The sequence below is a fragment of the Quercus suber genome, unplaced genomic scaffold (genome assembly GCF_002906115.3).
Source record: "Quercus suber isolate HL8 unplaced genomic scaffold, Cork oak 2.0 scaffold_322, whole genome shotgun sequence".
NCBI classification, from domain to species: domain Eukaryota; kingdom Viridiplantae; phylum Streptophyta; class Magnoliopsida; order Fagales; family Fagaceae; genus Quercus; species Quercus suber.
In genome coordinates, this window is record NW_027069776.1 from 291,451 (window position 1) to 314,047 (window position 22,597).

The 22,597-nt window shown below is 34.7% G+C and overlaps 1 protein-coding gene and 1 long non-coding RNA gene across 7 annotated transcripts; one reads left to right on the forward strand and one right to left on the reverse strand.

Moving 5' to 3' along the window:
• The first annotated feature begins 5,105 nt into the window (after window positions 1–5,105).
• On the forward strand, window positions 5,106–6,103 carry LOC111988076 (uncharacterized). The gene is made up of 2 exons (XR_010632834.1): window positions 5,106–5,574; window positions 5,837–6,103. It is a non-coding gene; the product is annotated as an uncharacterized LOC111988076 (long non-coding RNA).
• Window positions 6,104–8,960: 2,857 nt separating this feature from the next.
• Window positions 8,961–21,190, reverse strand: LOC111988085 (probable plastidic glucose transporter 3). Of its 6 annotated transcripts, none has more exons than XM_065782966.1 (15): window positions 20,934–21,190; window positions 18,402–18,546; window positions 17,642–17,747; window positions 17,479–17,546; window positions 17,269–17,401; window positions 13,618–13,717; window positions 13,318–13,430; window positions 13,073–13,166; window positions 11,899–12,052; window positions 11,660–11,803; window positions 11,500–11,573; window positions 10,703–10,791; window positions 9,950–10,064; window positions 9,454–9,638; window positions 8,961–9,247 (listed from the first exon to the last, which is right to left on the reverse strand). In XM_065782966.1, exons 2-14 carry the CDS (start codon window positions 18,490–18,492, stop codon window positions 9,456–9,458), a joined length of 1,464 nt encoding a protein of 487 aa, XP_065639038.1. In that variant the 5' UTR covers window positions 18,493–18,546; window positions 20,934–21,190; the 3' UTR covers window positions 8,961–9,247; window positions 9,454–9,455. The 6 variants fall into 6 exon arrangements, with proteins under 6 accessions (XP_065639038.1, XP_065639036.1, XP_023875614.2 ...); XM_065782964.1 differs by lacking the exon at window positions 20,934–21,190 and adding an exon at window positions 20,719–20,867; XM_024019846.2 differs by lacking the exon at window positions 20,934–21,190 and adding an exon at window positions 19,386–19,705.
• Window positions 21,191–22,597: the final 1,407 nt, after the last annotated feature.

Below are 22,597 nucleotides of genomic sequence, written 5' to 3' on the forward strand. Positions count from 1 at the left end.
ATTGGGCCTCAGAATGACACTTAGCCTTGGGTTCGTAGCTTTTGTGGGCTTGGGCCGAGATCTTGGGTAGGGCGATGGTTGGGCCCTTGGGCCATATTGCTGACTCCAGTTCACGGCCCAAAATGGGGCATGGACATCACGGGGTCGTATAGTCTCCTATCTAAAACTAGAGATATGCCCCTATTGTGAAACTCAATTTTTAGAAAATCGAATTTCAATGAAAAACTCAAGTTGGCGAAAATCGAGTTGCTTGAAAAAACTTGCATGGAACTCGAGTTCCATGCAAGTTTTTTATTTTATTTTTTTATATTTTAAGTTTGATTGCCTATAACTCGATTTTTGCCAAATTGAGTTTTTAATTGAAACTCAAATTTTAGAAAATCAAGTTTAAAATAAGGGCATATCCCTAAATAGTTTTAGACAGGGGGTATTTTGCTAGAAAGTTTGGTTGAAATTGGTATATCCCCATTTTGGCCCATCTAAATTAAGCACTATAAAAAATCATGCTATGTAATAGAATAAATGCCAAATTATTCAAATTATACTATGTAATAGAATAATATTATATTTTTATGAGAGATGCTACGTCTACAATATTTTTACAATATTTTCACAATAAATCATAGGTGGTTAGTTGTTATTGATTCAAATTTGAACCTAACATTAAAATTACTTTTTTGCCCCAACAATAACAACCAGTAACAATCTGTCATTTAGGATTTGTTGTAAAAATATTGTGGATATATCATTTTTTTTATTTTTATATGTTATATTTAATTCTTTCTAGCCGTGGTTTACCAAAATTCTTAGAATTGATAAGACAATTTCCACGTTGGTATTCTATATCCCCTAATAAACAATTTCAGTATATCACCGAGTGGCGGCTCTCTTTCTTCATTATCTATATTTCCCCACTATTAGAGCATTCACATCAGTGGATGGAAACTCATGTATAATAGAAAAAACTATCATTTTTACACATTTTATCTCAAAATTGCTCCACATCAATGCTTCCAAAGTCTGGTATAATCATCTATATTTATCCATGAGCTACAATAACCATGTATATATACACGGTTACTGTAGCTCATGTATTTATTATTTTATTAATATAAATTCGCACCAATTTTTCTCTCTCTTCTCTCCGTGCACAACTACATCAACTCCTCATCTTCTTCTCCTCAAATGCACACAAACACAAACACAGCCACACACAAAGAACACAGACAAACCCACGCTACAGTTGCTCGATCGGTGCTTGACCGAGAGGGAGTGGGTCTTACTGGAGATCGGTGCTTGTTGGAGATTGGTGCTCGGAGATCTGACCGGTGCTTGCTGGAGATCTGATCAGGTATAGAGTTGGGTTTTGTTTGGAGATTGGGTCTTGTTTGAGAAGTGAAGCTGTCTATGGAAATCTGACCGGTATAGAGATGGAGATAAAGAGAGAGATGACCAATCGGTGCTTGCTGGAGATTTGACCGATCGGTGCTTGAGGAGTGAAGCTGATCGATGCTTGGAGATCTGATCGGTGCTTGTTTGGGTCTTGTTGTTTGAGGAGTGAAGCTGTGGAGATCTGACCGGTTTTTTTTGGAGATTGGGTCTTGTTGTTTGAGAAGTGAAGCTGTGGAGAGACGGAGATAAAGAAAGAGATGAGTAGAGAGAGATAGCAACAGATCAGAAAAATGGGTAGAGAGAGTGAGATAGAGAGAGAACGCGTATGTATAGGAAGTTGAGAGAAATAATAAAAAAATTGGGAAGAATGAATATTTTATTATAAAATCTTGTAAAATAAATGAACTGATGTGGGTGTTTTGTAAAAGTGAATGTGTAAAATAGAAAAAGTAGGTTTTTAGTGTAAAAATAGATGTGTAAAATACACATATTGATGTGAATGCTCTTACCAGATCCATTACTTCAAGTCGTTGCTGTTCACATTCTTCATTCTATCCCGCCAAATCATAATCAAAAACCCTCAATCTGTGAACTCAAAGGCCACATTTCTAAGAAATCTGCCCCACCATTTTTCCGTTTCTTCTTCTCCATCTTCATATTATTGTCCTGCATTAACATGGTCCTGCATTCTCTCTCAAAAACTTAATTAGCCGCTTGTGTTATCCAAGTTCCGTGCTTTCATTGTTTGTGAACCAAGAACCCTTTAGACAGCTCATATAATAGAACCATTCAATCATCTGAAGCCATATCATAGATCAAAGTCAAAGGTGTCAAGTGTGTAGTCGAATGATCTAAGAATGGAGAAGGAATGGCAGAAAGTGCAGTCAGCCTACTTATACAGAATTTGATCCCGTTGTTAGCCCAAGAAGTAAGATTGCTGGAGGGTATCCACGACAAAGTTGTTGACATCAAAGATGAACTTGAGAGCATTCAGTCCTTTCTCAAGGATGCAGATGCAAGGGCCGAGATGGGAGACATGAGCAACGTTGTAAAAACATGGGTCAAACAAGTAAGGGAAAAAGCTTATCACATAGAAGATGTTATTGATGAATACATACTTCATTTAGCAAAACATCACCGAGGGCAAAGGAAATGCTTTCATTTCCTTCTGAAAGTTTTTCAATTTACCTTAAAGCTAAAACCGAGACATGTGATAGCCTCCAAGATTCAAGATATCAACAAAAGTCTCAAGGTAATCAGAAAGAGAGGTGAAAGATATGGATTCAACACCATAGAGCAAGGAGGATCAACTAGTGACACTAGACGTGATACATGGCATGACCCTCGTGTGGAATCTCTTTTCATTGGGGAAGCTGAGCTTGTGGGCATTGAGTCTCATAGAGATGAATTGATTGGTCAATTGGTACATGGACCATCTAATCGTTTGGTGATTTCAGTGGTTGGCATTGGTGGGCTTGGCAAGACCACTTTAAGTAAACTAGTTGTTATATGAAAGGTTATCTAATTAGGAGCATAGTATTGGATATATATATATATATATATCTCGATGATTGAATGGTTTTTATTTGAATCTTTAAGATGTAGCAGTACTAAAAAGGGGACACACACCAAAAAAGAAAAGAAAAAAGAGAAAGAAAAAAGAAGAGCTTCTATTGCAAGTACGAAACCTTTGGTAATACCGTAAATCTAAATCTACTAATCTAGTACCTGTAATTTCTTGAAAGCTGTGCAGGACACTTTGCTTCTCCATTTCATGAATTATCTCTGAGAATTTCCAACAACTCTGGATCACCAAGCTTGTAGACTATGTAGTGTAACCCTTGAATCCTATACCTGAAAAACAGAAGGAACATGCTTGACTTTCCAAAAATCATGACCTTCATCTGGTTGCATCTACACACAACTTCCTTCGACAAATTAATAGCTTCTAGAGTTTTGAGCTTTTTAGATGGTAGATGCCAGAAGGCACCTCCTTCAGCAGTGGGGAGGGTCCAATTACAAGCTTTTCAAGAAGAGGCATGGCACCTTCATCTATTATCAACTTTTTCAATGTTCTAAAATTTCTAAGATTAATGACTTGAGTTTTTGAAAGCCGCCTCTTAAAATGTAATTGCTCACTTACATCCCTCATGAAGTAGAAGTTCCATCAAATTAGGCAAATCTTGGAGGACTTTAAAGGATCATCCATTAATCTTGACCAAAGTAAATAAATTCTAACTATACTCTTAAGTTTGGGAATCCATTCTGGTAACTTTTCTAGTCGCCCAAATAGGCAGAGAGATTGTAGGAGGGGCAAAGGAGAAGACATCGATTGTAATTCAAGAACTTCTTCTTCGCTTGTTGAACAGATTCTCAATGAACGAAGGAGACTCAATTTCTCTAGCGCAAGGCACAAAGCATCCCGTTTTCTCTCTTCAGTTTAGAGATTTCCAACTTCCTCAATTGCCTTAACCTTCCTAGTTCTGCAATAAGGGCACATTGTTGGCCTCCACTTTATGAAGCTTTTGTAAGGACCTAAATGCCCAATGCCACTTGGCACCTTTATCGATTGTCGAAAATCAATAGAAAATTCAGCATCATTGTTTTCGATGTAGGCCACAAGATATCGCAGCTTACGAAGCGCAATGATCTCCACTGGTAGTTCATACACAAGGGAACGTTTCAAATCCAAAGTCTCTAGGTTGTGCAGTTTACCTATGGACTTGGAAGCATCTGAACTTTTGTATCTCTCAAACTTAAATATTTTAGATGGAATAGGTTTCCCACCTCTTTAGGAATATAATTTATAGAAGCACCTTCAAAATCCATTATTTTCAAGAATTTGAAATTTGCAAAACAAGTAGTAAGAAAAGAAATGGACACTTCATCTACCCCCAAAATGAGAATGGAACGAGTTTGGGTACTAGTAATTGTCTCCAAAGGAGTAATTACATTATTTTGAATTGAAAGGCGTCGGGCTATCCAGTCAAAACTGGAGTAGTTTTGTAGTGAGACCAAACAAAAACTTAACTCTTCTGACCTAGAAAGAATGACCTCACGCATCATATCATGAACTCGATAGCTTCTAGTTTTTCCAGAAAAATCAATTGTTGCCACTTGAACCATGCTTCTATAAATGAGCTGGTTCAAGTAGTCTTGTGCAATATCTTCCAATGTTAGCCCTTGCTTTTCTTTTATAAATCCCTCGGCAATCCAAAGCCGTATTAGTCTTGCACTATTAAGAAAGTAATCCTCTGGAAACATGCCGAAATATAAGAAACAAGGTTTGAGGTTGTAAGGTAGATCAAAATAGCTGAGAGATAGAATTTTGGTGATATTTAAGAGACGAGGATTACTTTCTAGCTCCAAACTAAGGCTATCACGGAATTTGTGCCACTCAGAGCTAACCTTTTCTTTGGTTGATAAAAGACCTCCTATAGTTACAATTGCTAATGGCAACCCTTCACATCTCTGAATTATGTCGTGTGACAATTCAACCAACTCGACGGGACAATGCCCGCCTTCATGTTGGAACACCTTCTTGCAAAACAGTTCCCAANTTTTTTTTTTTTTTAAAAGTTTAAAACTAACCATTAATTTTATAGATATAATGTGACAAACAGGAAACATTGAAAAACAGCCATTATGGTTTTTTTTTTGGTGAATCAAAGTATCTTATATTAAAGGATTTATTCTCCACATGTAACATTATTGTGGGATTGACTTTATTTTTATTGCAACATTCTTGTTGCTTGTGTTTAGTTGTTTAAAGTTTATAATTTGCAAATAATTCTCTCTCTTCTTTTTTGTGGATTCTGGAGTTCTGACTTGTGGATTCAAGGAATCCTTATAGATTCAAGTAACCTATTGTGGATTCAAAAATTTATTCTTGAAATAGATGTATAATGTTTCTTGTGTTGACCAGCTGTGTCAAATTTGCCAAAGAGTGATGTTTCAGTCAAAATTTATTTGTTGTCTTCAGAATGGTTTAAAGTTTCTTTTCGATCGTCTTTTATAAAACAAACAACTCAATACCAACACAGAGAGCACGAGTATTCAAGAACAAGTGGCAGACAATACAAAGGAAAAGGAAGGAAGGAAGGAAGGAACCAAAATGATGTCATTCGACATGAAGTGGAACAATGAACTGCAGTCTGCAGGCGTACACGTATATGTGCCCATGTGAGGACCTGTGTTATTTGATTTCTGTTCAAACTTAAATTGTGGGAAATTCATGAATATTAGTAGTTAATATGACAAAAAGCAGTTTTGCTTTGCCTTTGTGCTACACAAGTTTTGTTGCTTGAGATTGATGATGGTTGCAATATTGCTCATCGTGGTATACTTAGATTACTGAAAGTGCATTGCTCATGATTTTCTAGCAGATTATGCTTGTTTTATTGTTGTAAGCACCGTAAATGACTTCATTGCTTTTTTGTTGCAGATTGTTAAAGCAGTGGGGGCAAGAAGTGTTTAAGATGATATTATTTCACAACTAAGTTTTGTTAGGCCCTGACAAGTAGTCAGGTATGCAATTGATGAGTGAGGATTTTTTGTATTCTAACTAAAAGTATGTTGACCGTAAAATTATAATACATTTATAGAAATTGTTGTTAGTTTCATTAGGGAAAAGCTCTCTAGAAATATGATGTCTTTCCTGGTTATGAACCGACACTTTTGTTAATTAATACATGTAACTTAATTGGCTTGATGATCTCTTAATTGATGTGAATAGAATGACAGATGGAAAAAAAAAAAAATACATATGGCCAACCTGGGTTAATATGTTAAGGATCTATAGCCAACCTCAATTGTTTTTTTTCACTAAAGATTGGTTGTTGTGTGAAACCCTTGAATGGTTGTAAGTCAATGATTATGTATGTGGCCTTTGGGCTCCATGTGACTTTCATTTTCCCATTAGAAAGGGGAGACATATCTCTATGAATATCATCATCCCAAAATTTTGAAGTTACAAACTTCCTACAAACTGCTGAATGTTCTGTTGAGAATGAATCTAATGTCTGTAGGGGTTTTCATATTGATAGACAATTCATAGTTAGCTTAATGGATGTAATATCCATCCTTTTTATTTTGAGGAAAAGTTTTGAAAAACCTTTAGTCAAGCCACATTTTTTTTTCTTTTTGGATAGTAGATGTAGATGCGGTGGAAGAAAGGTGATGACAATGTCCTTTGTATTCTTGCTGGCCTTTGAATAAGGTTTGATGTTAAGGGTTTACTTCCATAGTCCTAACATCTTAAAACTTAATACTCAGACCTTATTATATAGAGGGCACATGATTTTATTACCAAAGTCAGACTGGCAGAGATTAACTTCAAATTGAAACCCTCAACCGGAATGGCTCAAGATTATTTTTGCCCTTTAGTAAGGATTGAAGAGAATATCATCATCCCAAAATTTTGAAGTTACAAACTTCCTACAAACTGCTGAATGTTCTGTTGAGAATGAATCTAATGTCTGTAGGGGTTTTCATATTGATAGACAATTCATAGTTAGCTTAATGGATGTAATATCCATCCTTTTTATTTTGAGGAAAAGTTTTGAAAAACCTTTAGTCAAGCCACATTTTTTTTTCTTTTTGGATAGTAGATGTAGATGCGGTGGAAGAAAGGTGATGACAATGTCCTTTGTATTCTTGCTGGCCTTTGAATAAGGTTTGATGTTAAGGGTTTACTTCCATAGTCCTAACATCTTAAAACTTAATACTCAGACCTTATTATATAGAGGGCACATGATTTTATTACCAAAGTCAGACTGGCAGAGATTAACTTCAAATTGAAACCCTCAACCGGAATGGCTCAAGATTATTTTTGCCCTTTAGTAAGGATTGAAGTCAGGTTATTGTCTGCTTAGGGTTGTTTTTCAAGCCTAGCCAAGTTTATTATTGAATAGTCAAGCTCAATGGCAAGATTAACTAGATATTCAAACTTGCCTCAGCTCGTTCATAATGTTCAAACTCTAGCTTGTTAATAATCAATTGACTTGAACTCAGTTTGCTTCATTTCTCAAGTTGAGCACAAGCTCGATCCTGCAGAAAAGATTTATGCCAATGAATTTTGATTTTTGTTTTTTGGATCAAGTTAACGGGTTAAATATACTGCATTTAAAAAACTTTTAAATGGAAAAGTAACAATTTCCAAGTAATACTTAAATTTAGTACCAAAGTAATTAGTGCTATTAATCTTGATGAATTATTCTGAACTGTTTCACAGTCATCCATCCTTTTCCCATACAGGAACACCAAAAATTCAATAGAACACTAAATCATGGCTGTACTTCCAATGCATAAGTTCCTAGTGCTTTATTTTGCAATTCATTATTATACAGCCAAAAAGGACAATAGTTAACACTATTGCCTTAATCTGTATACCGAGTGTATATAGTAAAGAGCCCTAATTTATAAAATGAATAGGCTGAGGCAAAGGAAGGGGGCTAGTCAAGCATTCAACGAAGCTCACAAGTCACAATTGACAAGAGAAATAAAGCTAACTTGGAGCTCCTAACATGTCAATCTCATATTAGCATTAAATGCACTCCAAATCCAATCACCCTGAAGCATTACTTTTGATTTAACCAGGATTGAACCCCCTCAAGGTATGATGAAAAACTGGATTTACAAATGGGGGAAAGAAAGAGAAAGAGGGACCTAGTGTGTGTTTGGGAATCGTTGCTTTCTGTTTTTTGTCTCAACTTTTTAGCAAATAATCTAGTTTTAAGCTTTTTAACATATATATATATATATATATATATATACATATATGCTAGCTTGGAGCTTTTTGTAACACATAACATAAAAGTTATAAAAAAAATTATATCTTCTGATAAATACTATGCAAATAAGTTACTAAATATAAGCAATTTCCAAATTGACACCTATAAATAATCTCTCAACCCTCGCAACAAGAGGCAAGTATGTAAATCTAAACAAAGGAAACCTTGTATGTGTTTAAAAATAATTTAGTGACTTTACCATTGGAGTGGATTCTAGGATGACTTCAAACATTTTTGTGAACTTCTAGTGTGTAAGGATAATCTGTTTAATCCATGAAAATAAAAATGTTCAGAGAAATGAGCAGTTGGAGAGTTTATTTATTTTAAGGTCGTCCTTGACCTCTGAGAATACATTTTCGTTTCAGTTAACCGTTTTTTTTTTGGTTTGAGAAACTCGTTTTAGTTAACTAGTTAAGAGAACCAAGTACATGAAAATGTAGTACTACTTATATTAATTTTGATTTTGAATTTCATATGCCGGTGTTTCGAATTTTATGTACACTAGTCCAAACTCCATAGTTGACGCTCCATATACTGGTATACAGTCATTTTTTTCTGGTTCTGGAATGTGCATGAATGCCATGTCAAGGACAATGCAGTATGAGTCTTAGCTAACATCTTAATTTTCTTTACAAAAATTTTTAAAATTTCTGAAAAAAAAAAACATAATTTGTCAAAGATTTATCATTTTCCAATAATTATATATACCTTTGTGTATGTGTATAAATCACATGCACCTTGAAACATGTAAGCATATAACATATGCACACAGCAATGTAGGGTTTAGTAACGTTGATTCAAGGCATTTCAATATATATTATTCAGGTCTATCAGGTATACTACATTGGCTTAATAAATTAAATAGGAAATAACATCTACGTGGCCAGAAAAAAAATATTTTATAAACAAAAAACTCCACTACTAAGGCCTTCCACAGTGAGCACGCAAAGAATGTGTCCTTTCCAAGTTCTCCACCAATAGCATCAGTTGGCAAAGATGATCACATTTGAATCAGAACTTTGGCAGGACAGATGTTCAATGGTATACAAATGTCCATTATCTATCTGCAACTCGAAACAATGCACAAATTTGGATGGACAAAGTTAGGATCAACAAGAATAAGGGCTCCATATTCCAGAAACCGCCTCAGAAATTTTTATTCTCAACCAATTACCTAATCATTTCAGAATTGGGATCAATGATGTAACTGATAAAATAACAATAAAAACAACATGCCATTCATTCCGGGGATAAAAAATTATAGAAGTACCTCTACTCGGATGGAAGAAGTGCAATTTCAATTTCTTGGAGTGATTTTCCTTTTGTTTCCAAAACATTGCTCTTCACAAAAATCACCGCTAACACACAGAAGGCAGCAAAGATTGAATACAGCACTCCTGCCCCTATTTGCTCCAGCAGGGGCAAAAACAATAGACCAACAAAGAAATTTATAACCTGTTATGAACCCCAAAGTCAATTATCAAGATGGCACCAGAAGTTCCTGAGCTCAAAAGATGTGAAGATGATTGACCTTAAACTAGCCTATAGGCCATGGGATATTGTACAACCCAGTTCTTGTGTTTTTTAATTTAAAAAACTTTCAATAAAAAGAAATACTTAAGTGGATCTCCTGTCTAGAAGAATGCTTAATGGTGAGTCAGAAAAGTATTGAGTTCTCAGTTCAACAAAAAAGATTTTAAAAAAAAAACGGATAAAAATTATCTTCCAACAAAACCATAGAAGGAATGTTTGCAGAAAAAAATTACCCAGTGCACAGCCATGCAAACTGCCATTGCCTTAGCCCTAATCCGGCCAGGAAGAATTTCTGAAAGGAGTAGACCAGGGACTGGACCAGCACCAAGAGAAAATGTAAAGACAAATCTGCATTTTCAAATTGATATTTAGCATAACTACAAAGAATACCATAATATTTACATATCAATAGCTTCTAAATTTATATGCTTATTCTGTAAAACTTGCTTCATCAAAAAAAGATATAGGAGTTTTTTTAGAGGTACATTCACTGAGTCCAGCAACTTATGCTTGTGACCTTCTTAGAACTATGAATCAGATTAAAGAATTTTACACTATCAATCATGTCATACTGCACATGCCTCACCTACATCATGTTCCAATCTTCTATGGCTAGAACGAGATTTGGATCTAATACAAAATAGGACAGAATTTTCCTCCAAACCAGTTTGGAGAAAAAGTCCTCCAACTTACTATGTGGCAAGTCAAATGAATCCACACGTAGTTTTAGTCACATGACCTACTTAAGAATCATGTGACTTTTTAGTTGATTTAATGAATCATGCAATATAATACATGTGTATGGTCTTATAAACCACCACATAATGGACCTGGTTTGGAGGAAAAATTTTCCCATAAAATATTGGCTTATTCAAACACCTCCCTCTACATATTTCAATCATCACAGAATAACTGAAAGATACATTTCAGAAATCCAAAATATCAAGATGCCTTAGCAGCAAAGCTGCAGCTAATTCACTACTCACAGCAGCATGCCACCAACAGATAGATACAATGCTCCAGAGACTGATGCGAAAGAACTTGTTGCCATTATTTGAAGTGCCATCGACACTACCTAAAACCAAAGAAATGCGTAAAGCAAAGGTGAGATAATATGAAAATTTGTATACTACTTGATGCAAAACAGAGGTAAGAACCTAATAAACAACAAATCTGATATTTGGTAACACAGCACAACAATTGCAGAAGACACAAACTGACAATCAAATGGAACCCAACAAAGAAGATCTTGTTGAGTAGTGGTCATATTTCATCTTAAATTTGAGACTCTTGCAAATGCACAGGAGGCAGCAAAGCATAATTTACTATAGAAATCTATAACATCAGAAGTTTTGGAATTAGTACTCCCACAAAAGATTTTAAAAAGAAAAGAGCAATTTTGAGGGTGTCAGCCCTTTCACATGATTTTTTTAAAAATAAAAAAAAATAAAAATAAAAAAGAAAAAGAAAAAGAAACTACAAATAAAAAATAAAAAATAAAAAATAAAAAAAAATAAAAAGAAACTACAACTGGGGCCTGAATGAGTACTTTTAAGTCATCACAAAAGCTTAGTCACCTGTACTGACAAGATTTCATCAATTCAATTAGACAGTCATTTTTTGGACAATTTTCTTAGTTGGAAAATCATTGGTAGTTCTGCTTTACATGTATGCCCAGAGAAAACCAGTGTATTTTTAACATTCCAGCCCAAAATATCTTCCATCAAATTTCATATAAATGGAAGAGTTAGTCAGCAAAAGGAATTTATTTCATTTTACTTACCATGCCTGAAAAACTTCCAAGAAGAAGCACCTTTCTTCCAAGTTTATCCATCAACATTGTTGCAACTACTGACCCTAGTACAAAAAATACGGTAAAGAGGATGTTTGACCTTACTCTCAAGATATTCAAGTAAGATACTTGGGGATAGAGCAATCAGTACCAAATAAATTTGAGAATCCCACACATATGTTTGCAAGATCAGAAGGCACACCGAAGCTTTTAAAGACAGTGGTAGAGAAATAGAATATAGCATTTATGCCAGATAGCTGTTGTAAAGCAAAAAGGGTAGAGCCAATGAAAACCACTGCAAAATATGTATGTTATACGGAAATCCTTTAGAACAAAACATATTTATACCATGAAACTAAAAACTATGTGTAAATGAATTGCTATATCTACCTTTGAAATAGCGGCCATATAACAACTCAGATAATTTTACTGTATCCACCTCATCTCCTCTCTCTGACCTTGACAATTCTGCCATTGCAGATTTGACATGTAATCCTCCCAGAAGCCTCTCAAACTCGGCTTCGGCTTCGGCTCCTCTTCCTCTCTAAAACAAGTTCAGATAAATGTTAGTGTACACATTGCCAAATCACCTCCAATGGTTCGATGATTAACAAAAATGACAAACAATACATTGTGAAGGGTGGTGTAGACCTCCATGATAATTGCTCAGCTCTCCCTAAGGCTAAATTTTACTAAAAGTGGAGAAAATATTATTGCATTTACTTGAGGGTACTGGAGCAGGTCAGATGTAAAGAGGTGGAATACAAGATACAAGATAGAAGATAAATGTTCAATTACTAGAAATGAAGGAAAATGATGGCTAACATATATGCATAGATAGAACGGAAGCAAAAGATAGAATATGAAGGCACAATTCTGGATTTCTAGGCTGTTGCCTGACCAAATGCATCCTTATTTACGAGTGTACTCTGTCTATATCTTGGACCTTCATAGAAGATTGCACACAGTAGAAAATAAACTTCTTCAAAATATGAGAAAGTGAATTGGCTAAAAAAGTTACTATAACTATATAAAGAGTTACCAACAAAGCAGATGGTTTGGGGAGGTTGGAGAGACTGAGAAAAATAGGTCCATTGTGCTAAAAAAATAAGGCTCCAAAGTCCAAACAACTCAAATCAGAATTCAGTTCTAATTTACAATCAACCAAAAAAAGGGAATATTTAGTCAACTGTATATACACCAGGACAAAAAAGATTAATTGTATGTTTGGCTTGAATCCAGAACTACATTATGTGATATATGACCACTATTTAGATCAATTTAATTAAATTTAAATTCAAACTCAATTAAATGGGCTGAAGCTTTATATATTCAAGTAAAACACATTTACACTACTGACATATTCGTAGGATATTACATGCAACTTGTTTATCCAAAAAGACGATCACTATTTAAAATTGGTCCATGTAAGTTTGAGATATATCCAGATCTCTCAGACCTGCACTAACTCAAGAAATTTACAGCCCAGCTCAAAACAGGAAAAATGTTGAATCCAAACAAAATACTATTTAAGAGTAATGATTGACATATGACAGCAGATGACCTTGAAAAGCCAATGGGGACTCTCTGCACAGAACTCCATGCAAAGAGCAAGTAGTACAGCTGGAACAATAGATACCCAAAAACAAACCCTCCACCTGAGCACATCATCAATGTAAAATGTTATTCCTCAGATATCCAAATGGAAAATACAAAAAGTGCTTTAAAATGTTTAGATAAATTGAAATTCTTTTATAAAAATTATATATTTTCTAAAGTACTATTATTTCTCAACTTAAGATATCTTACCAATCAACTATTTCCTTGGCTGGGAGTCCAATAAAAAGAGCTCCCAAAAGTCCTAGACATGTAGCAATTTGAGTGAAGCTCCCATAAGTACCCCTTATAAAAGTCGGTGACACCTGATCATGTTTGATGAACCAGTCTTAAGAATTTAAGATTTTAAAAAAAAAAGAGACACTTATGGCATCCCTGGTCAAGTGGATGAAGCATACTTAAATGTTTAATAAAAAGTTATAAACAAAACTCTTACAGCAGAGACTGTACATAATAATCAGACTAAACCAATAACATTATTAATTAATATACCTCTGCCACATAGAGAGCTGCAACAGGTGGGCCAAGCCCCATCCCGGTTCCAACAAATAACCTCCCTAGAAGCATACCCCACAGACTATTTGTTGTTGCACTGCAAGATCGCGCTTGATTAGTTTTTATGCTTCATAACAGTTTGAATAAGTGCATAAAGATCACGTTAATCTTCAACCATATAGAAACCTTTCAGTAAGAAACATCTGGGGGAAGGAGGAGAAAATCAAACACAGATGGTTCAATAAAAATATGTGGTACTAGTTTTTCTTGTTTACATGGTGGTTATAGTGGTTAATTAATTCATCCCTTGTAATATGTTCTTCTCTATCCTTTACGCAATTATCAACATCAACAGAGAAAATGTTTCATATCTAAGAAAGAAATAATGGGCTCCCCTCAAAGCTCCTGGACTGGATGGGATGCCTCCACTCTTCTACCAAAGCTATTGGCATGTGATAGAAGAAAATCTCACTCAATCTATAATATCCAGCGTTAATTTGGGTAAGATCTTGGAATCAATCAACCACACTTTTATAACTTTAATACCAAAAGTTAAAAATCCTGAGAATGTGTCTGATTACCACCCTACAAGCTTATGCAATGTCATATATAAAATTATTAGTAAGGACCGTAAGGTGATCATAAACAGGCTTAAGAAAATTCTCCCCTCCATTATATCGGAGTCTCAAAGTGCTTTTGTCCCATTGTGGCTCATTACAGACAATATACTTGTAGCTTTTGAGTACTTACACCATATGAAATGCCAATCTAGGGGTGAGACAGGTTTCATGTCTATGAAACTTTATTTGAGCAAAGCCTATAACAGGGTAGAGTGGTCCTTTATGGGGAAAATCATGGCAAAAATGGGTTTCCATGATCAATGGATATCCCTTATCATGGAGTATTTTAGCATAGTTCCATATTCCATCCTTGTTAACAGTGAACCCCAAGGCTACATCCGTCCCACAAAAGGATTATGCCAAGGGGATCCACTCTCCCCTACCTTTTCTTGTTTTGTGCAGGGGGTTTCATGCTCTGATCTTTCAGGCTACCCACAGAGGGGACAATTGCGGGCTATCTATTTGTAGAAGTGGACCTAGAGTCTCTCATTTGTTCTTCGCAGATGATTGCTTGATCTTTTGTAGAGCTTTGAGCGGTGATTGCCAGAAGATTCAAGAAATCCTTAGCATATACAAGGCTGCTCTGGGTCAACAGGTTAACAGGAACAAAACAACTTTTTTTTAGCAATTCTACCCCTAGTGCCATCTAGGAAAAGGTGAAGGAAATGTTGGGATTCCCAATCATCCGTAAATAAGAAAATATCTTGGCTTACCATCCTTCATTGGGAGAGAAAAGTAGGTATGCTTCAATCAAATAAAGGAGAAAGTGTGGAATGTGTTGCAAGGATGGAAAGAGAAATTACTGTCTCAAGCCGGGAGGGAAGTGTTGATCAAAGCAATGATTCAGGTTATTCCCACTTATGCCATGGGATGCTTTAAACTGCCTATGGGATTATGTGATGAGATCAAAGGACTTATTAGAAGATTTTGGTGGGGGAATGGAGGGGATAAGCGAAAGGTACATTGGCTAAATTGGAAGAAAGTTTGGACCAAAAGGGAGAGGTGGTACAAGATTCAGAGAGCTAAGATATTTTAATGATGCTATGTTAGCCAAATAAGTTTGGCACCTTTGAACAACCATGATTCATTGTTCTTTAGAATCTTCAATGCGAATCTCCTTCCTCAAGCTCTATGTTGGATGCAAAAGAAAGCTCGAATGCTTCTTATGCATGGAAGGGCATCATTAGAACAAGGGATATCATTTGGAGGCTGGAATGTGGAGAGTAGGAGATGGGAAGCCAATTAACATATGGGGGGACAACTGGTTGCCATGTGATGAACCCAGAAAAGTCCTATTGGATTGTAAAGACCTGCCATGATCCTCCAAGGTGGCTAACTTAATAGATGAAGCCCAGCACACTTGGAGAAATGATGTGATTGATCATATTTTTCTCCCTCATGAAGCAAGGATGACTAAGAGCATTCCTTTAAGCTCTACCAATGTACCTGAAACTCTTGTATGGACGGGATCAAAGGATGGAAAACTCTCTGTCAAGTCAGCTTATCACATGCTAATGCAGGATTTTAACAACGATTTTCCTTACTGCTCAGGTGATTCCAGCAATAAAGCTTTGTGGATGAAGGTGTGGAGTCTACCTGAGCCAAATAAGATTCAAAACTTTATCTGGAAATCATCCTACTTGCCATAATTTATGGCATTGAAAAATCATATCCGATCCCCCATTGTGAAGGATGCAACTGTGAAGTAGAATCTACAGTGCATGCAATCTGGAGTTGTCAAGAAGTTTGAGGAGTATGGGAAGTTGTTGGTGATTATGAGACTCATAAATCCCATCATTTCCACCACTTTATTGATCTTATGGACCTGGTCTTGAAGGCTGAAGGTGCTGCTCTTGTTGCAGTAATATCTTGGTTCCTCTGGAATTGCAGAAACAAGCTTCGTTTATCAATTAATTGTGACTCACTGCAAGTATTACAACAGGAGCCATGATTATCTACAGGAGTACATGACTGAAAAGTCACCCAAGACAGCTCCAGTTGCGAACCAAAATCTGATGATTAAGTGGAAACCTCCAGATGCAGACTGCTACAAGGTAAACTTTGAAGGGGCAACCATTCAAGATATACATTGTGCAGGGCTTGGAGTAGTAATCAGAGATCACCATGGCCATCTGGTTGCTGTGCTAAGCCAGAAAATCCCTCTTCCTCATCTCACCAAAACTGTTGAAGCCTTAGCAGCATGACATGCCGCTCAACTTGTACTCAATATTGGGTTGGACCAAGTTCAGTTTGAAGGGGACGCTGCAATAATCATTAAGGAACTCCAGGCAGAAGACTCAAGTATCACAATTTATGGACATATAATTGAAGATACAAAGAGGCTTACATCCATGCTGCAGAATTTTTCATTCTCACATACAAGAAGACAAGAAAAATTCAGTTGCCCATGCCTTAGCAAGGCAGGCAAGAGTTATTGCTACCGAATATGTGTGGTTTGATACTATGCCATCTCATCACTTGAATGTACTAGTTTATGATTTATGATATAAGCCCTACTGAACTTTTTCTCAAAAAAAAATAATAATAATAATTCAACTCACACAGAATTACACAAACTACATGATGGTGAAACTATATGCATTATTGTGCAAGCAAACCACCAAAAGCTTCAATACTTAAGTGAAGAATAATAGTAAAGTAAAATGATTCAATGAGACAGCAAGTTCTCACTAGTAGGAGGTAAAATGGGACTAAAGCCTGCATACATTCATTTGAAAAACCCAGACAAGATGTTACATTAACACATTAGCATATGATTGATCCCCCCTTCCTCTTTTTCCCCTACTCTATGTGTGTGTGAGGTGGGGGTATGCATGTGCGGTCAGGGAGATTCACAAGAATATAAATATAAAAGCATTAGCATTTAAAAGTTCTGTAGTAATGACAAATAGAGTTTTATTTCTCTACAAAGATGTATGTCAAAGCAGAAAACATCTGAAAGTGCTAGACTTTGAGCAAAATGGATTCCCAGGAAAAATAAGTAAGATGTGCCTCTCAATGCAGTTACCTCATAGACGCACCAATTATCATTGGTAGGGCACAAAGTTGAAATGCCCTTCTCCGCCCAAGCCCATCTGAAACCCAGCCACTGAAAAGAGAACCAAAAAAGGCACCTCCTAAACATGTACTCACCACTAGACCTTCATTGACATAAGAGAACATATTAGACAAATTTGTTTCAAATGCATAAATTAGAAAGGTTCATCACATTAAGTACCTTCAGCAAAGGTATCCCCACTAAAGCCAAGGTCTATAGAGATGCTTTCTAGGGTCTCATTGACTACTCTGCATTAAGAAGCAAGAAAAATAATATATTATTTCAAAAAATATCAAAAGAAAGAAATAGAAATTATTATGATTTTCAAAGATTAGGGCAATACCCAAGATGGTAGCCATATAGGAATGAAGAGATAGTTGCCACTAGAATATGTGGCAAAGAGCGCTTCCATGAAGGGTTTCCGATATCTTTGCCATTCAGTAAATGTACTAACGCCAACATGAGAAATCAACCCAATTGTTAGTATCATGCACTGTAACATAAACTATTTTCATGAAAAAAAGAACAATGCTTCTAACATTTTCTCTCACATATGGTTTTTATCAACAGTCATTTTGGTTCATAGTGATAGGGACAAGTTGCATTCATTTGGGTAGGAAGTAGTCATTGCATCACCCTATAAATTAACGTTGTTATGTAAAATTTCGATAACCCAAAAAAAAAAAAAAAAAGGCAAATGCTTTATCACATGAAAGTTTTACTGAATTTAATGATCTCATTTTTTAGCTACACCAATTACTTCTATTCTATTGCTTCTTCCAACTTTCTTTCTTTCTTCTCTCATGCTATAAGATAGACAAAAAAAAAAAAACCTCAACCACTACATTATATGTTTACTTCAAAACTAATGATAGATCATATTAAATATAATAAAATTCCCAACTCTAGAGCATTTATAACATAATTTAAGAATCGATCCAAAAGGATTGAAATGAATCCCAACCTAAACACAAAAAAGGAAAAGCTGTAATTCAGTTTTGGTACCTAGCATTGAAATTTAGAATACAACAGTAAAGCTTTAGTCCCAATAATTGAAATTTAAAGAAAACATGAAAATGGTGATAGTAGAAATTTGAAAGTACCAGAACTTCCTTCTCTGTCAAAATCGTTTATATAGTCCTTCGATGGCCCACGTTTGTACATAAAGGAAGCATCAGAATGACGACCCCGCATAGCAAAATTATCAATACCTTCCCCTGAACTCGGAAGAGGATTTTCTACGAGCAACTGCAATGACAAATTAAACTCTAATCAATCAGATTGTCAATTAATTCCTAATTTACTTTCTACAAATACCTCAAAAATAATCAGTGAGAATCTGAGATTGGAATAGAAATTCAGTGATGAAAATTACATCTTAGATTGCATAAAACAGGACGTCACATTTCTAGTGTAATTTGAAGCTGAATTCATCATATTAGCAAATTACAAACACTCTTAGATCCATACATACACATATATATAATTCATGCGTGCGCGCCTTCACACACACACAGATTCATACAAAAATTCTGGTGAATGAGAAACAAAGAATTAATATACACACACATCTTAAAAATGATTCAATCAAAAATTAAAATTAAAAATTCCATTGATCGAATATTATGTTTTAGATCTAATATTAAAGAATTTCATATGATTATATAATAAAAAATAAAAAGCATTTCATATTGTGAAAAAAAAAATCGCAAATTTCAACTTATCACCGAGACTTCAAGTTGAATGCACAAATACATACACATATATATACACACATTTACACACACGAATGTATGCATGCATTGAAAAAGCACAGAGAGAGCAGAAAAAAGGACACCGTATGGAATATCAATATCATCTCCAAACTCACCATTTTGAGCTCGGTTTCAGAGACAAAACTCAGAAAACAGAGCCTCTCGCCACAGGCAAACGAATCCGAAATATTCACACACACAAAAGCACAAATACAAGGTTTAAATATCAGAATGCAGAGCTAATATATACATCATAAGAAAATGTAAATCTAGAAAGAGAAAATGACAATGCAGAGAGAGAGAGAGAGAGAGAGAAATGTGAAATTCAATTACCTTATTAATTTGAAAAGCTTTTCAGACGCAGACTTAGAAAACGATCCGATCCAATTTCAACAAAGGAGAAGAAGAGTACGCTAACGTGCGCAGGGAAAAGTCGGTGTCAGTTGGAAGGAAAAATGTTAACTGTTGTTGTCGTTGTTGTTGCGTTTGTGTTATTTGGAAGAAATGTGGGTTTGAAAGAAAGGAACGGAGGGCTAACGTGCGCATTTGCAATCTATAGTGACATTGAGAATTTGATATATATCTTTTTGAGAGTGGTGGTTGCGATTGTCTGTTAGAAGAGTTTGTTATATATATACGCTATTGTAGAGAGAAGAAGCAAAGGACGGAAGGAAGGAAGGGTGTAGTGTCTAGAGAGGTGTGTAGTAGTACTAAAGAAACCGTGGAGATGGCTACACTTGTGTTTATTCTATTGGGGTTAGCATTATCGGCTGATTTTAGCCTTTTTTAACCTTTCTTGCTCCCTCCCTCCTATTCTATTGGACTACATTTTGTTTTGGTCAAAAAAGAAAGATCTGGGCACATTCTTTTGCTTTGCATCTCAATTTAAAAAAAAAAAAATTAAGTAGTGATTTTTAAGTTCAAAATCGTAATTTTCAAATCACAAAAAATGGAATATGTATAAAACTCTCTATTCCATGCAACAACTTGTGTGTAATAAATATAACGTTTTTTTCACATTATAAAATATACATCAAAATTACACACTATCAACTCTAATCAATCAGATTGTCAATTAATTCCTAATTTACTTTCTACAAATACCTCAAAAATAATCAGTGAGAATCTGAGATTGGAATAGAAATTCAGTGATGAAAATTACATCTTAGATTGCATAAAACAGGACGTCACATTTCTAGTGTAGTTTGAGCCAAATTCATCATATTAGCAAATTGCAAACACACTTAGGTCCATAAATACACACATATATACATTCATGCGTGCGCGCCTTCACACACACACAGATTCATACAAAAATTCTGGTGAATGAGAAACAAAGAAATAATATACACACACATCTTAAAAATGATTCAATCAAAAATTAAAATTAAAAATTCCACTGATCAAATATTATGTTTTAGATCTAATATTAAAGAATTTCATATAATTATATAATAAAAAATAAAAAGCATTTCATATTGTGAAAAAAAAAATTCGCAAATTTCAACTTATCACCGAGACTTCAAGTTGAATGCACAAATACATAACCATATATATACACACATTTACACACACGAATGTATGCAACTATGCATGCATTGAAAAAGCACAGAGAGAGCTGCAAAAACGACACCGTATGGAATATCAATATCATCTCCAAACTCACCATTTTGAGCTCGGTTTCAGAGACAAAACTCAGAAAACAGAGCCTCTCGCCACAGACAAACGAATCCGAAATATTCACACACACAAAAGCACAAATACACGGTTTAAATATCAGAATGCAGAGCTAATATATACATCATAAGAAAATGTAAATCTAGAAAGAGAAAATGACAATGCAGAGAGAGAGAGAGAGAGAGAAATGTGAAATTCAATTACCTTATTAATTTGAAAAGCTTTTCAGACGCAGACTTAGAAAACGACCCGATCCAATTTCAACAAAGAAGAAGAAGAGTACGCTAACGTGCGCAGGGAAAAGTCGGTGTCAGTTGGAAGGAAAAATGTTAACTGTTGTTGTCGTTGTTGTTGCGTTTGTGTTATTTGGAAGAAATGTGGGTTTGAAAGAAAGGGACGGAGGGCTAACGTGCGCATTTGCAATCTATAGTGACATTGAGAATTTGATATATATATCTTTTTGAGAGTGGTGGTTGCGAAATTTGCGATTGTCTGTTAGAAGAGTTTGTTATATATATACGCTATTGTAGAGAGAAGAAGCAAAGGACGGAAGGAAGGAAGGGTGTAGTGTCTAGAGAGGTGTGTAGTAGTACTAAAGAAACCGTGGAGATGGCTACACTTGTGTTTATTCTATTGGGGTTAGCATTATCGGCTGATTTTAGCCTTTTTTAACCTTTCTTGCTCCCTCCCTCCTATTCTATTGGACTACATTTTGTTTTGGTCAAAAAAGAAAGATCTGGGCACATTCTTTTGCTTTGCATCTCAATTTAAAAAAAAAAAAAATTAAGTAATGATTTTTAAGTTCAAAATCGTAATTTTCAAATCACAAAAAATGGAATATGTATAAAACTCTCTATTCCATGCAACAACTTGTGTGTAATAAATATAACGTTTTTTTCACATTATAAAATATACATCAAAATTACACACTATCACAATAGTGTTGAATAATAACATTGTTATGATATTTTCCTATTGTTAGAACTAGAAAGGCTTCCACTAATAACATAATTCAAGTTTGGTTTACATTTTACCATATAAAAAAAAAAAAAAAAAGTGTTATTGTTTAACTTTAGTGTAAATTGAGCATATTGATACTCTAGGGGACATTGTAAAATGGATAAAAATATAGGGTAAAAGGTGTAATTTGTCCCAAATTTTTTTTTCCTTTTAGTGAACATCAAGCTATATTTGGATCATCCATACTAACAATTGTTATTATTATGTTTCATAATAATTGGTATTCATCAATCTATGTTCATAAAAAAGGTATGAGTTTTAAATAGAAAGTTATATAGAAAAAAATATAAATAAATAAATAAACTTGCCTAAATCGAATATTCAAATGTGATACTATGATACTAAGACTTTCATAACTTGATGACATTATTTGGCCTCCTTTATAAGAAGAATCTAGGTTTAAAACTTCTACTTATTGTAATTATTGAATGACCGAGATCATATTTTTTACTCAAGCTATCGTTGTGGTGAAACCCCTCCAAAGTGTCACTAGGAAAGCAATAATTTAAAGCAAAAAGAGGATTTATGTAGAGAAAATAAGATTGTAAATGAACCGAGTTATTTATTAATAAGTTAAACTCAGCTCGAGAAAAGACTTATTTATGTTTGTTTATTAAGCAAACCAACCAAGCTCTAGCTTATATATAAACTCGACTATTAAATGATTCAATCTCAAATAAAACAATGTATTTGTGAGCAAACTTGTGAACATGAAACTCAATTTAACTATATAACATTACATTTTTAAATGTATATTTGTCTAAAATTATACTTTAATAGGCTTGAGATTAGATTTATAAGTTTATAAATAGGTTTATTTAATGTTAAATAATTTTTATTTATTAATA